Source organism: Oratosquilla oratoria, chromosome 3 (genome assembly GCF_046742065.1).
Source record: "Oratosquilla oratoria isolate Oo_2021 chromosome 3, ASM4674206v1, whole genome shotgun sequence".
Classification (NCBI taxonomy): domain Eukaryota; kingdom Metazoa; phylum Arthropoda; class Malacostraca; order Stomatopoda; family Squillidae; genus Oratosquilla; species Oratosquilla oratoria.
The window spans coordinates 43606418-43620690 of record NC_134779.1 but is presented as its reverse complement, the minus strand read 5'-3'; the positions used below and the strand labels follow the sequence as shown (position 1 = coordinate 43620690).

The 14273-nt window shown below is 39.0% G+C and overlaps 1 protein-coding gene across 1 annotated transcript; it reads left to right on the top strand.

Moving 5' to 3' along the window:
- Nucleotides 1-3372: 3372 nt before the first annotated feature.
- LOC143017873 (serine/threonine-protein kinase grp-like) lies at nt 3373-3786 on the top strand. The gene has a single exon (XM_076172878.1). The coding sequence runs from the start codon at nt 3373-3375 to the stop codon at nt 3784-3786; it is 414 nt and encodes a 137-aa protein (XP_076028993.1).
- Nucleotides 3787-14273: the final 10487 nt, after the last annotated feature.

Genomic DNA, 14273 nt, shown 5'->3' with positions numbered 1-14273 from the left:
TAGTATGCTGGTAACGAGCGTGGTAATAGCATTAACGACCACTACACACAGCAGCTCAGAGTAATCGTATCAGCGTCTATTCCATCGCTTTTACTGCAAATACCAATGCGTGGTATATATATATATATATATATATATATATATATAATATATATATATATATATATATATATATATATATATAAAGAATTACCATTATTACAGCGGAATAACAAAATCAACATTAGTTGTGTCAAATTTAATCTAGATACCAATACGTGAGTTACCTAAAGAATTACCGGCATCAGAACTGAGCAACAGCATCAATTACCATCGTATTCCTTTTAGTATATCAATACGAGGATAATCAAAGAATTACCGGTATTAGTTCGGAGTAACAGCATCGACGTCTGTCGTATCGTTTCTTTTGGAATTACCGATACAGGGGTCATCTAAAGAATTACCTGTATGGAAGCAGATTGATACCATCTAAACCTATCGTATTGATTCCAATACAATCGAAAATGCTCCTTTTACTTAAAGAATTACCGGTGTCAGAACGGAGAAATAGCATCGACGTCTGTCGTATTGCTTTTATTGTAAATACCAACTTGGGGTTACTAAAGAATTACCGGCAGCAGTGCACTCTTACAATATTCAGCTTCATGGCTGTTATTCATGGTATGGTATGGTATGGTGGAGTATGGTGTGGTATGGTATGGTATGGTATGGTATGGTGGAGTATGGTATGGTGGAGTATGGTATGGTATGGTATTGTATGGTATGGTATGGTATGGTATGGTGAAGTATGGTATGGTATGGTGGAGTATGGTATGGTATGGTGGAGTATGGTATGGTATGGTGGGGTATGGTATGGTATGGTATAGTAAGATAGTGTTTAGTTTTTTTTTGCCTGTTGTGCTTTGTCTTGCTTTGCTTTGCTTTGTCCTGCTTTGCTTTCCTTTGTCCTGCTTTGCTTTCCTTTGAAATTTTTAGCGCTACTTTGCTTTGCTTTCGTTTGGTTAGCTTGGGTAACATGAGAAGCAGGTTAAATTACAAGAGGTTTCGCCTGGTTGAGTTGGATGAGGTCGGTTCATGTTGGAAGTGTCTGGCCCTTGTTCAGTTTGGCATGAAGAAGCGTTGATAAGAGATCATACGATATATTCAGTAACGCTTCGTAAGTTTCACGTCAAATCACATGTTCTGCTGAACATGAACATTTCCGCGATGTTCATTCCATATCCCATGACGATAATCATTATCAGCTTTATATATATATATATATGCATGTATATACATATCAATCAATCAATCAATTAATTAATCAACCAATCGTTACCCACTGCCGAATAAAGGCCTCGGTCAAAGAGTTCTATGAATCAGATGAGAAAGCCAACGTCTGCCATGTTACTCCTGCAAATTTCTCTATCTAGTCTCCCCTTTTTGTCTGGATTTTCTCTTTCCATGATTCCCATCTTCCGGCGTCCAGTTAGTAATATAATTGTTCCATCTTCTCTCTTTCTTTCAGGTTAAGCTTCTGTTCAGTTTCACTTTCGTTCTTTTATCTACACAACATTTTTCACCCCAGTCTGCTCTCGCGCCCAGCTTGTTCTGTTCCTGTCTTCCAGCGTTACTCCTAGCATTGATCTCTAGTGGACTATATACTTTCAAACCCTGCCTGTTTTCTTTACTGGTTTTCATCGAAACCTTTATTGGTCTATTTGTAAGGATCTAATAGAACTCTTAGTAAAGACAAGGTAATAAACTAATCGGTCAGTATTTGATAAAGTCTTTCTGGTTTCCTTTCTTGTGAAGTGAAATCACTATAGCATTCCACTGGATGTATGGTTGAACTGAACGACGATGAACTTCTATCCTTGCATCTTTCAGAACGCCATTTGATATGCCAAGTTCTCCAGCTGATTTTCCCCGTTTTGCATTTTCAGAGCAAAAGTTACTACGTTTGTGTTTTCTGTTACACTAATACCGTCTAAAGGTGAACATATTGACTGATCCATGGTAATGAATGAGTAAAGCTCTTGGTAAAAATTTTCTAAACTTTTTATCAATCTGCATCTGCATTTGATAACGACTTTTTTCCTATTAAAAAAAGTGTAATGAAAAATCCTGCTCCCAAAAGCTAGTCTATGCTTGTCACAATAGTTTTCTCGTTATTTAGCTGTGCAACATTTATTCTACAGTCACTACCTACATTTAATTTACTTATAACAGTAACTTTGCTAGAGTTTTTGAGAGTTACTTTCATAACATGTTCTTCAGTTTGAATATGTCCAAATCCATTTAGGACCAACACACTTTTTGGACAAAATTGTTCATTTTCTCATATTTCTCTGCAAAAGTAAATAGATCTCTCCCTTGTTTTTTCTCTCACCTGTACCAAATTTCTCAATGAATATTTCCCCAACATTTTGTTCCTCATATTAGCGTTAGAGTCACCGAAGACCCACTTGCATTTATTTTTCTTATTCATTTAACGACTTAAATCATCAGTGATACAATAAGTTTCATAGTAATATTCTGTGAAATTTGTGCAGATACCTGAGTTACATTTAGAGTGCATCTTTTACATAAACAAATCCAATTTCAAATTACGTACTCTTCTTCATATACTGCTGAATTAAACCACGAAACACACACACACACACACACACACACACATATATATATATATATATATATATATATATATATATATATATATATATATATATATATATATTAAAACAAATACGTATACATATGCTGTGAAAACCAGAATAGAAAAAAAATATTCCTCCCGCTATGGCAAGGGTCGGTTACTCTGTATTCACGCAATCTCTGTCAGTTTTTAAAGCACGAAAAATGTCACCCCCGGTAGAAGAAATTAATTCCACGACGGGAAAAATTTCACTCACTTTTCGGAATGTTCTTCGCAATCCCTCGCTACCGACGGAGACACTTATCTTCGAAAGACCCAGAAAAGGAGCAGAACGGCGAACGCGCCGACAGATGGGTCTCTTTCGTCACAGGACTTCGATGAATTCGTTCTGCGCTCCGAAGGTTCTGCCACTTTGAATGTGGAGCACCGATTTCTGAAGACGAGCCCTGGCACCCGTGTCTCGCAGGCCGACCAGGAAGATCCTGTGAGACAACGAGTTAGCATCAAGAGCTTTTCGTGGAAACCAGTGGGGAATCGCCACAGAACTCGGCAGAGGATCCTTCAGCTTGGTTCTCCTTCTCAAGAACCTTACGACGGAGGAGCTAGTGGCCAAGATGTATGCATCCTCCTCCTCCAGGCCAGACCCTGTCCGAGAGGCGGTCATCAACGACTAGCTCAAACACGAGAACATCGTGAAACTCGTGTGCTGGACGAAGACAAATGTCGCCGTCTCCATGTTTATGGAGTACTGTTCCCCCGGAAGCCTTTTCAACGTCATCGGGAAGCTCAGTCAAGAGGACATCGGGAGATACTTCGACCATCTGAGGTCTGCGGTCGATTACCTTCACTCCCGAGGTGTCGCTCATCGCGACCTGAAACCGGAGAACCTCCTCCCTATGGGGGAGGGCGTCCTCAAAGTCGCCGACTTTGACCTCGCAGCCGTCTTCATCGTCGACGGCAAAGAGGTGCAACTGAAAGGCCGCGTGGGCACGAAGACTTACATGGCCCCTGAGGTCCTGCTCAAGGCTTCAAAGTACTCCGCTCCTCCGACGGATTTATGGTCCTGCGGAGTGATCCTCTTTAATATGGTCACCGTGAACAAGCCCTGGAACAGTGCGAACCTCGACGACTCCGACTACAGGAGGTGAGTCGACAAGGACGAGGCCCTCAGCAGCTACCCCAAGTGGAATATAATGAGAGAGTCTTCTTGGCGGATTCTTTGGAAGATCTCCTCTCGTCAGACCCTCAGGAGCGTCTCTCCGGTTGGCAATCTCATTGAAAAAGTGACTGAGAAGACTCATAGGCAGAAAGTCACTGTAATTATCTAATGAATGCCACTGAAAAAGAAAAAAAAATAGAAAAAAATTAGAAAATAAAAACGGAAAGAATATATACACATAATATATACCTTAAGAACGGTAAGTGTATGAAAAGGGGGTTACCTTCAGCTGAATGAAATATTCTGACTTAACAGAAATAATTACATGTCAAGGATCTCCAAGTTATCCTTTAAAGGCCAGGGTTTTTCTTCATCCGAATGAAATATTTTGGTATCCAATGATGTGTGAGAACATTCTCTGCCATGATGGTAATGGCGGTGTTGGTGGTGTGTTGTCGTCTGGGCAACGCACGACGACCACCACCAATCACGATAGGGATCTTTTACATATAATTTTGGAAAATGTTTTATTCAGCTGAGGGAAATGAGTGGCTTCTAAAAGGTAATTCGGTGATCTTTCACATCCAATAATTTTGGTTGAGTCAGGTGATTTCATTCAGCTGAGAGAAACCCTCCGTTTTCTCTCTCTCTCTCTCTCTCTCTCTCTCTCTCTCTCTCTCTCTCTCTCTCTCTCTCTCTCTCTCTCTCTCTCTCTCTCTCTCATTTTAATATCCTTCCGGGCCCGGTATCTTACGGCGTTGTGGCCTTTTTTTATTTTTATTTTTTCATTCATTTTTCCATTTTTTTAGGGGCATTCAATATATAATTACAGTGACGTTTTACCCACCCATGAGTATTTTCAGTGGCTCTTCCAATGAGATTGCCAGCCGTAGAGACGCTCCTAAGGGTCTGGCGAGAGGAGAGCTTCCAGGAGAGTCCGCCAAGAAGACTCTCTCATTGTGTTCCACTTGGGGTAACTGCTAAGGGCCTCGTCCTTGTCAACCCACCTCCTGTAGTCGGAGTCATCGAGGTCTGCACGGTTCCAGGGTTTGTTCACGGTGACCATGTTAAAAGGGATCACACCACAGGACCACAAATCCGTCGGAGCGGAGTATTTTGAAGACTTGAGCAGGACCTCCGGGGCCATGTAAGTCTTCGTGCCCACGCGGCCTTAAAGTTGCACCTCTTTGCCGTCAACGAAGAAGACGGCTGCGAGGCCAAAGTCGGCGACTTTGAGGACGCCCTCCCCCGTCAGGAGGAGGTTCTCCGGTTTCAGGTCGCGGTGAGCGACACCTCGGGAGTAAAGGTAATCGACAGCAGACCTCAGGTGGTTGAAGTGTCTCTCAACGTCTTCTTTGTTGAGCTTCCCGATTTCATTGCAAAGGTCTCCTCCTGAATAGTACTCCATAAACATAGAGACTGCGACGTTTGTCTTCGTCCAGCACACGAGTTTGACGATGGTCTCGTGTTTGAGGTGGTCGTGGATGACCGTCTCTCGGACAGGGTCTGGCCTGGAGGAGGAGGATGCATATTTCTTGACCACTAGCTCCTCCGTCGTAAGGTTCTTGATAAGGAGAACCAAGCTGAAGGACCCTCTGCCGAGTTCTGTGGCGATTCCCCACTGGTTACCACAGAAAGCTCTTGATGCTAATTCATTGTCTCGCAGGATCTTCCTGGTCGGCCTGCGAGACACGAGTGCCAGAGGGTCGCCTCAAGAAGTCGGTGCTCCAGCTTCAAAGTGGCAGCACCTCCGGAGGGCAGAACGAACTCGCCGAAGTCCTGCGACGATAGAGACCCATCAGCTGTTCTGCTCCTTCTCTAGGTCTTTCGTGGACGAATGTCTCCGTCGGCAGCAATTGATCGTGAAGAACATTTCGAAAAACGAGTGAAAAATTTCCCGTCGTGGAATTAATTTCTTCCACCGGGGGTGACATTTTCCCCGCTGGAAAAGCTGACGGAGATTTGATATATGATCACGAGAATTCACAAAGTATCGGACCCCTTCCATGTTGGGTGGAATTTATATCTATTTTAATCTGGCTGCCACCAACCTATTCTATTTAACTCCATGGCATTTATATATACATATACATGTATATATACATACAGGTCATGTAAATAATGCACACACACACACACACACACACACACACACACACACACACACACACACACACACACACACACCCACACACACACACATACATATATTTATATATATATATATATATATATATATATATATCCATATAATATACACACACACATATATATATATGTATATATACTCATATATATATATATATATATATATATATATATATATGTGTGTGTGTGTGTGTGTGTGTGTGTGTGTGTGTGTGTGTGTGTGTGTGTGTGTGTGTGTGTATATGTATACGTGTGTGTGTGCATGTGTAATTTACCATTGTCTTGGATCCCGTGTTGGACTCGTGATCGTCAGTTATTTCCCTCTCGGAAGAGAGCTCAGAGCTCATACATAACCGATCTATGGGTAATGCTGTGACCTTACATACACATACATACCCAAATCCCCACCCACGAGAGTTGGAGTAACGACTCCCAGTGCAGCGATACTGAAACTATTTTAGTCCTGGGCGGGATTCGAATCCAGATCGTCGTAGTGGCCTCCGCCACAATGGCGGTCGGGGGATGTGTGTGTGTGTGTGTGTGTGTGTGTGTGTGTGTGTGTGTGTGTGTGTGTGTGTGTGTGTGTGTGTGTGTGTGTGTGTGTGTGTGTGTGTGTGTGTTCTTGTGTGTGTGTGTGTGTGTGTGTGTGTGTGTGTGTGTGTGTGTGTGTGTGTGTGTGTGTTTGTGTGTGTGTGTTTCGTGGTTCGATTCAGTAGTGTATGATGCAGAGTAGGTTGAAATTTAATTAGTCTATGTAAAATATACCCTCTGAAAATAATTCAAGTTTATGTACCAATTTCAGAGTAAAATCATGAAATTGATTATCTCTGAGATGATGTCAATCATTTGGTGAATAAAGAAAAAATAAATACATATGGGTAAACGGTGACTTCAACGCTACCGTGGTGAACTATATGCTAGGTGAATCGGTCAATGATAAGATTAGAGTAGATGACAGAAGCGAGATGGTAGTCATTTTTTCCAGAGAACTACAGTATGAGAATAATAAACATTTTCTTCCAAAATTGTGCAGTTCGTAAATGGATTTGTAAAATGCAAACTGAGGAATAAAAAAGAATTATGCTCCATATTATGACATGAATGCAAGAAGAACTTTAGGAGCGTTACTATTATAAATAAAGTAATTGTAGGTAGTGACTATAGAATGATAGTTGCACAGCCAACTTCAATTGCAGAACTGAGGGAAATGAAGTGGTCTTCAAGTCTAAAACAATAATTTGTAACCTGAAACTGAGCAAAAAGGAATTGCAAAGAATTACAAAGGAAGATCTTACCGACAAGGGGACCTTTGATCCGTAACTAGATCGGATGCTAAGAATAGAGAGTTAGACCAAGTTAGACTTAAGAAATTAACAAAGAAACGGACCAAATAATCAACAGACATTACAGCATATTACTTACGTGTTTATCTAAATGAATCTTAAAACTTCGAGCCATATTATATTACACTGTCTCTGCAAGAAGTTTATTCCATTCATTGACTACACAGTTGGTAACGTTTTATCTACCCAATTTAAAATTAAACCCATGTCCTGACAGCTTGAGACCATAATTTCTCATCTGACTTGTAATTGGTATGAAAATTTCATCACTTTTGATGCCAATTCCTTTTAAATCTTGAAGGCCTGTATGAAATCACCCCTGAATATATATTTATATATATATATATATATATATATATATATATATATATATATATATATACATATATATATACATATACATATATATATATTTACATATATGTATACATATATATATATATATATATATGTACATATATGTATACATATATATATATATATACACATATATATATATATATACATATATATACAATATATATATATATATATATATACATATATGTATACATATATATATATATATACATATATGTATACATATATATATAAATACATATATGTATGCATATATATATATATATACATATACATATATATACATATATATATATATATATATATATATATAGGGGTAGGGGAGAAATAGATTCATATGTTTAGGCTCTTTTCGTATTATTCATTTCTGATATTCTGAATCAGTTTTGTGGCTCACCGCTTTACTTTTTTTTTTCAATGTCTTTAATGAGATTCGGCAAATATACAGACACAGTATATTTTAAATGTGAACGGACTAACAATCTATATAGCTGGTTGATGACAGATGGAATTTTGAGGTCAAAAGATCGTGGAATCAATCCTAGAATTTCATATAGATTTTAGAAACATATTTGAAGCTGTAATATTAAATAACGAGGACACCATAATGTTTATGAATTCTAATTCATTAATATAACTAAGAAATTCCTAGAGAAAATAAGGAGTACAAAAGCTTTAAAAAATATTTATAGTAATAAGACTTAATGAAAAGATTAAGATTTATACAAATAGAAACCATGAGTAAAAAGTTAGAGCTAATTGAACTAAATAAGTTTATCAGTTAGCAGCAAATATCAGAGAAAAGAAAGGGAAACATTAATTATCATGAGAAAGCTAATCCGAAAGGTAAATGTATCTATCATGCCCCACATCAGACCAGTTGAATGAAGAGCAGGATCTGTTTCTTCGATTTATTTGAAAGACAGAAAAGGGACTTAACTGAATGCAGGAACTGAATGATAAAAAGACTTGGAATTTTTACTAAGAACTTTACTCCTCAAATACCATAGTCCAACCGTTGACTTAGACTCTGCACTTTTGTGGTGTGTCGGACGAAGTTACAATTGAAGAAGTAACATTTGCTCTAAAAAATATGATAGGGAGAAGCATCTGGCGAACATGGCATACCGATAGGGCAGAGAAAGAAGCTAATTTTGAATTGATTCAACTGCATACCCAGTGCAAATTTCAAGAAAGTGTTGCTAAATCATGGTACAATGTTATGGCTATTTTATTTCATAAGAAAGGAGGCCAGAAGAATCTGAGTAATTACCGACCGATTAGGTTATTATTAATTCAATAAAAATGGATTTCTAAGATACAAATAGACCAAGTAAAGTTTTAAATAGAAACATGCCTTGGAAATTTATACTCAACCATAAACCAGTGTTAGGAATAATGCCGAAAGATAGGAAGAAGGCAAGCAGGGTTTTCTAAGATACAAATAGACGGAGTAAAAATTGAAATAAAAGCATGCTTTGGAAATTGATACTCAACCATAAACCAATGTTAGGAATAACGCTGAAAGATAGGAAGAGGGCAAGAAGGGTGAGAGAGCAGACGAGAGTGAGATATTGTGTGGAGGTGATAAGAGAACTGAAGAGTAATTGGACAGCAAAGTTAGCTAGAGAGGAAGAAGGTCGATGGAGCAAGTGTGTTACTGACTGGACGCCGATATTTGAGGAAGCATGCAAGACGATGACCAGACAGAAAGGGGAGACAAAATTGAGAAGTTTGCAGAAGTAACGTGACACAGTTTAGCTCTTTTATCTGATTCATAGAAATCTTTGGGGAAGACTTATGTTCAGCAGTAGGCAACGATTGGTTGATGGATTGACTGATTATATATATGTATAATAGAAAGATGTATATATGTAAAGTTGATGGTCGTCATAGGATAAGGGTTGAACATCACGGAAATGTTCATGTTCAGCACAATATGCGACGTGATGTAATATTTGCGAAGTGATGCTTAATACTTCAAATGATCTCCAACCAAATCCTTAAGACACTTGTTCACATTTTCGGTCTTTGTAGGAAGATTTTTTTATGACGCCACGAATGAGTCGCAAGATGTTCGTTGATGTGTGATGACGTTGTGATATATATATATATATATATATATATATATATATATATATATATATATATATATATATTGTGTGTGTGTGTGTGTGTGTGTGTGTGTGTGTGTGTGTGTGTGTGTGTGTGTGTGTGTGTGTGTGTGTGTGTGTGTGTGTGTGTGTGTGTACACAGAGAGGGAGAGAGAGAAAAAGAGAGACAGAGGACGGAATTTTTTTCAAATATCTTAAAGATAAAATGTTCTTGGCAACCAGCAGCCGAAGCCCACACCGTGTACCAGAGGCCATAAACTCAAATCAAGTTACGATGAAAGAGCCTAAGATGACTTTAAGAGGTACGACGAACTGCGTACGATGTCGGAAACCCATCGTAAATCAAAATGGACCATCACAATTTACGATCTCAATTATGACGTCATATTAGCGCCAGCCAATCACGGAAGCGAACAGCAAATCTAATGGTAGCCAAAGCGTCATATTGTTTAAATCACTGTTTTTTAATTTTCCAGTGCTCAACCTCAATTTTCCGCTGGTAGATTTCCATCAACTACTATATGATAGAACGAAACATTCTATATTTCCGAAAAGTTTTAAATCACTCTTTTCATTTTCCACTAGTAGATAATCTCTACCGATGCGATGAAACATCCAATTTGGTTAAGTTAGGTTAGGTCCGAGTACTCACCCTGTGACGGGGACAAGAATACCACCACCTTGTACCCTGCGTGGCGTAAAAGGAACGGAACAAGGAGACTGTTCATACACTCTTTTCGTGTTTTCCACACAGAGGCCAAACAAATGCATGTTTTGATAATGCTACCCTCCTCTGTGATCCTCTTCTGCTGAAGAGGATCACAGTTAGTGATCGAAATATACAGATCTTTATACTTTCGCTTATTCTTCTCCGAAAGTGGGTTATCAGTATTATTTTACTAATGTGCTACGACATAACTTTGTTGATATACATATACATATACATATCTATATATATATATATATATATATATATATATATATATATATATATATATATATATATGCATATATGTATACTTTCTTTTTCTTTTTTCTTTTTCTTTTTCTTTTTTCTTTTTCTGTTTTTTTTTCTATTTCTTTTTCTTTTTCTTTTTCTTTTTCTCAGGGCGCCTTCCATTAGCAGATACTGCATGACTTCCGTCGACCTTTGTAATACGCCTGGACTCGGAACAGACCCCGAGAGGCAAGAGTGGCAAGTGGCAGAAGGCCCAGGAAGAAAGCGAAGAGGAAAGGTTTGCGTGGAAGAGAAAGAAATCTGGAGGTGGTTGAGGACAAAGAGGAAGAAGTTCGCAGTGGATAAAGAAACCTAGCCCAGTTACCCTCGAACTCACAGGCTGGGTTTAGAACTGACTTCTGAAGTCCTAATTTAATATTTCGTCAACAGTATCTAGCGTTTCTATCATTGGAAAAAAATACACCAAAATGGTGGAACCATATATGGTAGAGGAGGTCAAAAGTGGTCAAAAGAATTTCTGTTGAGAAAGAGTATGACCTCCATAGAGTATACGAAATAAATAGCTTTCAACAGGAGGCTCTTGAAAACTGCCAAAATCGCCACCTTTGCCTTACGTACACGGAAATCCGGCAACCACGCAAAGCTATTAAGGATTTAGACCGAAGTCGTTGTCCTCAATAGGCTGAGACAAAGGCGAACGAGCCATAACGCCATATCGTAAAACACAGACTTTTGAAGAACCTGAGCCAATCGCGACGTCTTCCTATTGGCTAACACCAAACGATTCCATTCGACTTAAAGATCTCACTTGGATTTGGAAGGTTCGAAAACAGTTTCCTTTAACCCATCAGCCCCTTTGAATATCCATTCTGGTTAAAATTCTCAAGACTTAAAAGCTCAGTGTCCTTGTTATAGACTTTGGTCTGGCTAGCGATAGACGATTTTGTTCAGTACATGGTTGTTGAGTTAGGGATTTGATTCCTCCATATATATAGCTTTTCATATATTTTAATCTGCTAACGCAAGACGATATTATTCAGCTTGGGGTCTGACCTTGTCCTAAAGGGATTAAAACGACAGACTCTGTCACTTAGGTCTTCTGCAGAATCCTTCTGTGTGCTTGTCTTTGGGCTTTTGGATGTAGAAGGTTTCTGCAGATGCGAGCAGGAGACACGCTGATGTAGACACAGCGAAGACGAACGACGAAGAGTGTCAAGACTTTTGCACAAAGCTTACAAGAACGGTTGCAAAACTGGCGTCACAGCAAAGAGTAATGGGGAAGGAGAGCACAAAGAGAAAGCGAAGAAAAGCAATAGCAAGAAAGAGAATATGGAGGAAAAAAGTAGAATAAAGAAAAAAAAGTAAGGATTAAAGGAGAGGAAGAAAAGGAAGAAAAAGGTAAAGAAGAAGAAAAAAGAAGAGAGTTAATAAGAAGAGGAAAAAAAAAATGGAAAAAGAAGAAAAGAGAAGAAGAAACTTAAAAGATGAAAAGGAGACAAAAAGAAAAATACAAATAACAAACCATAAGGAAAATATGAAAAAAAGAAACAGAAATAAGAAGCAGAAATAAAGGAAAGAAAAAAAAAAAGCGAAAGAAGGAAAAAAAACCAGTGGTAGAAGTAGAAGATGAAGACGAAGACATTCATGTTATGACACAAAAGTCCCTTTTATCTCTTTTACCACTCCCTAAGTACAGGTCAGACTACCTCCAGGAATACCAGGGAGTGTAGGGGAGGGAGGGAGGGAGGGAGGGGAGGAAAGCGGTGGGGGGGGGGGGAGGACGGGGGGGATAATTACACTACGACCGGAGTAGTTTTGCATGTTTTGCGAGAAACTACTTCCCTTCGTCAACGTCTAAGTAACGTTTTTTCTGGCAATAAAACCCCTTTGAAAGGATTCACCAGTTCACCTGGGAGTTATGATGGTCCACTGTTTACAGGGCTCAGCTCGCGTCCTGAAGGTGAAGAAGAGAAACTGACACTAGAAGACGATTATCTGGAACAGAGGTTGTCACCTTTACCCTACGCACTAGGACTTCCAGGGTAACACGGGATTGTGTACTACGAAATGCTATCGAAATTTACTATCCGCTCGCCACATGGGTCCTATAGGGTTCTTTTGGGTTTCTAAAGGAGTGTCTTCGGTCTTGCATCTTCTTTAAGACCCTTCTTCTTCAGCGACTTCAGGTAGCTTCTGCAAAAGAGATCAGGAGCCCATGGAAGAAAGCCTCATTGGCCGAAGTAAATATTTCATTCTATTGGAAATGTCTGAGCTTCGGAAGTCTCCAACTTTAGAAAAAGAAAGAAAAAAACTCTTTTTGAAAGAAGAAATATTAGACTTATCAAGAATGCTTCTGGTATCCATTTTTTCTTTTTAGATTGTTGTCCTTAATACTGGCGATACCCTAATTTTAGACATTCCCAATATAGAGAATCATCTGTATCCGTATGGCGAATGCACCGTTTACAAGAACGGTCTCTTGACCTCTTCCTCTTTCCTGAGGCTGCTACTGCCCGGATATTTAACGAATGGAATAGACTTAGTAACCATATAGTGAGCGCTGAAACTATCGGTTGTTTTAATAGAAAATAAAAAAAATTGATAACTTTATGGATGGGGGTGCTAAGTGGTAATGGACATGGAACTGCCTAGTGTAGCCTCTATGGTCTCTTGCAGTCTCCTTCATTCTTATGTTCTTATATCTATCTCCGTGGTACGCTCCTACACCCTTACCCCAACAGCGAATAAGTTATGTGGATATTTGTTTCAACCTCTTTGTTACCAAAGAGGTTTGCTTTAGTATTTCGTCGTCGATAATTATAACCAGCGTTTCTATCCTTGGGACAATATCTTGCCCAAGAGGTCGATTCATGTAAGTGGTAAAGGAGAAACTGAAGGAGGGATTGAAGAAATTAAAAAATCACTGAAGAAAGGTACGCTGACGTTTCACAACAGCCGTATCTTGTGAATGAAAAGGTGCAGAGAGAAGCATAGTGAGCATTAAAAAAAAAAAAAAGGAAAAAAAAAGGGGGTTTCATTGTTAAGGACAAGCTAGAGTGCTTAACTGTGATTGGTCCTCCCCCGTAAGCGGACTCATCGCCGGACGCTCTGATTGGTCAGAGCTTGATTCAGGGCAGTTCGCTCGAAGAGCGTTCCTGGCACGATCCTGGGCTTATTCACCTTTTCATCTTTCTTGTACGTCTTTTTTTTTTTTTTGTCTTTTTTATTCATTATCCTATAATTCTATTTAATTTACGATTATTTTATTTATTTTATTGTTTGTTTATTTCTTGTTTATCTATCTATTTATCGAACTATTTATCAATTTATTGATCTATTTGTTTATTTGCAAATGCTACATTTTTCAAACCCTTTAATAAGGACCCAGAAATGGTTACCTGCTTGTAGTGGTCCTGCAAGAAGGACGTCGGAAAGAAGCATCTCCTGGACTTTCGTCTTCAAATCCCCTCACACCCTTACCTCCATCTGGGGGTACAGGCTCGAGGGGTTGGCACTCGGTGTCTGGATTAAGCCCAAGACTTTTCCCCTTTGA

Excerpts from the sequence above, each read along its gene's own strand:
- LOC143017873 (XM_076172878.1), top strand. The coding sequence starts at position 3,373 with ATGTTTATGGAGTACTGTTCCCCCGGAAGCCTTTTCAACGTCATCGGG.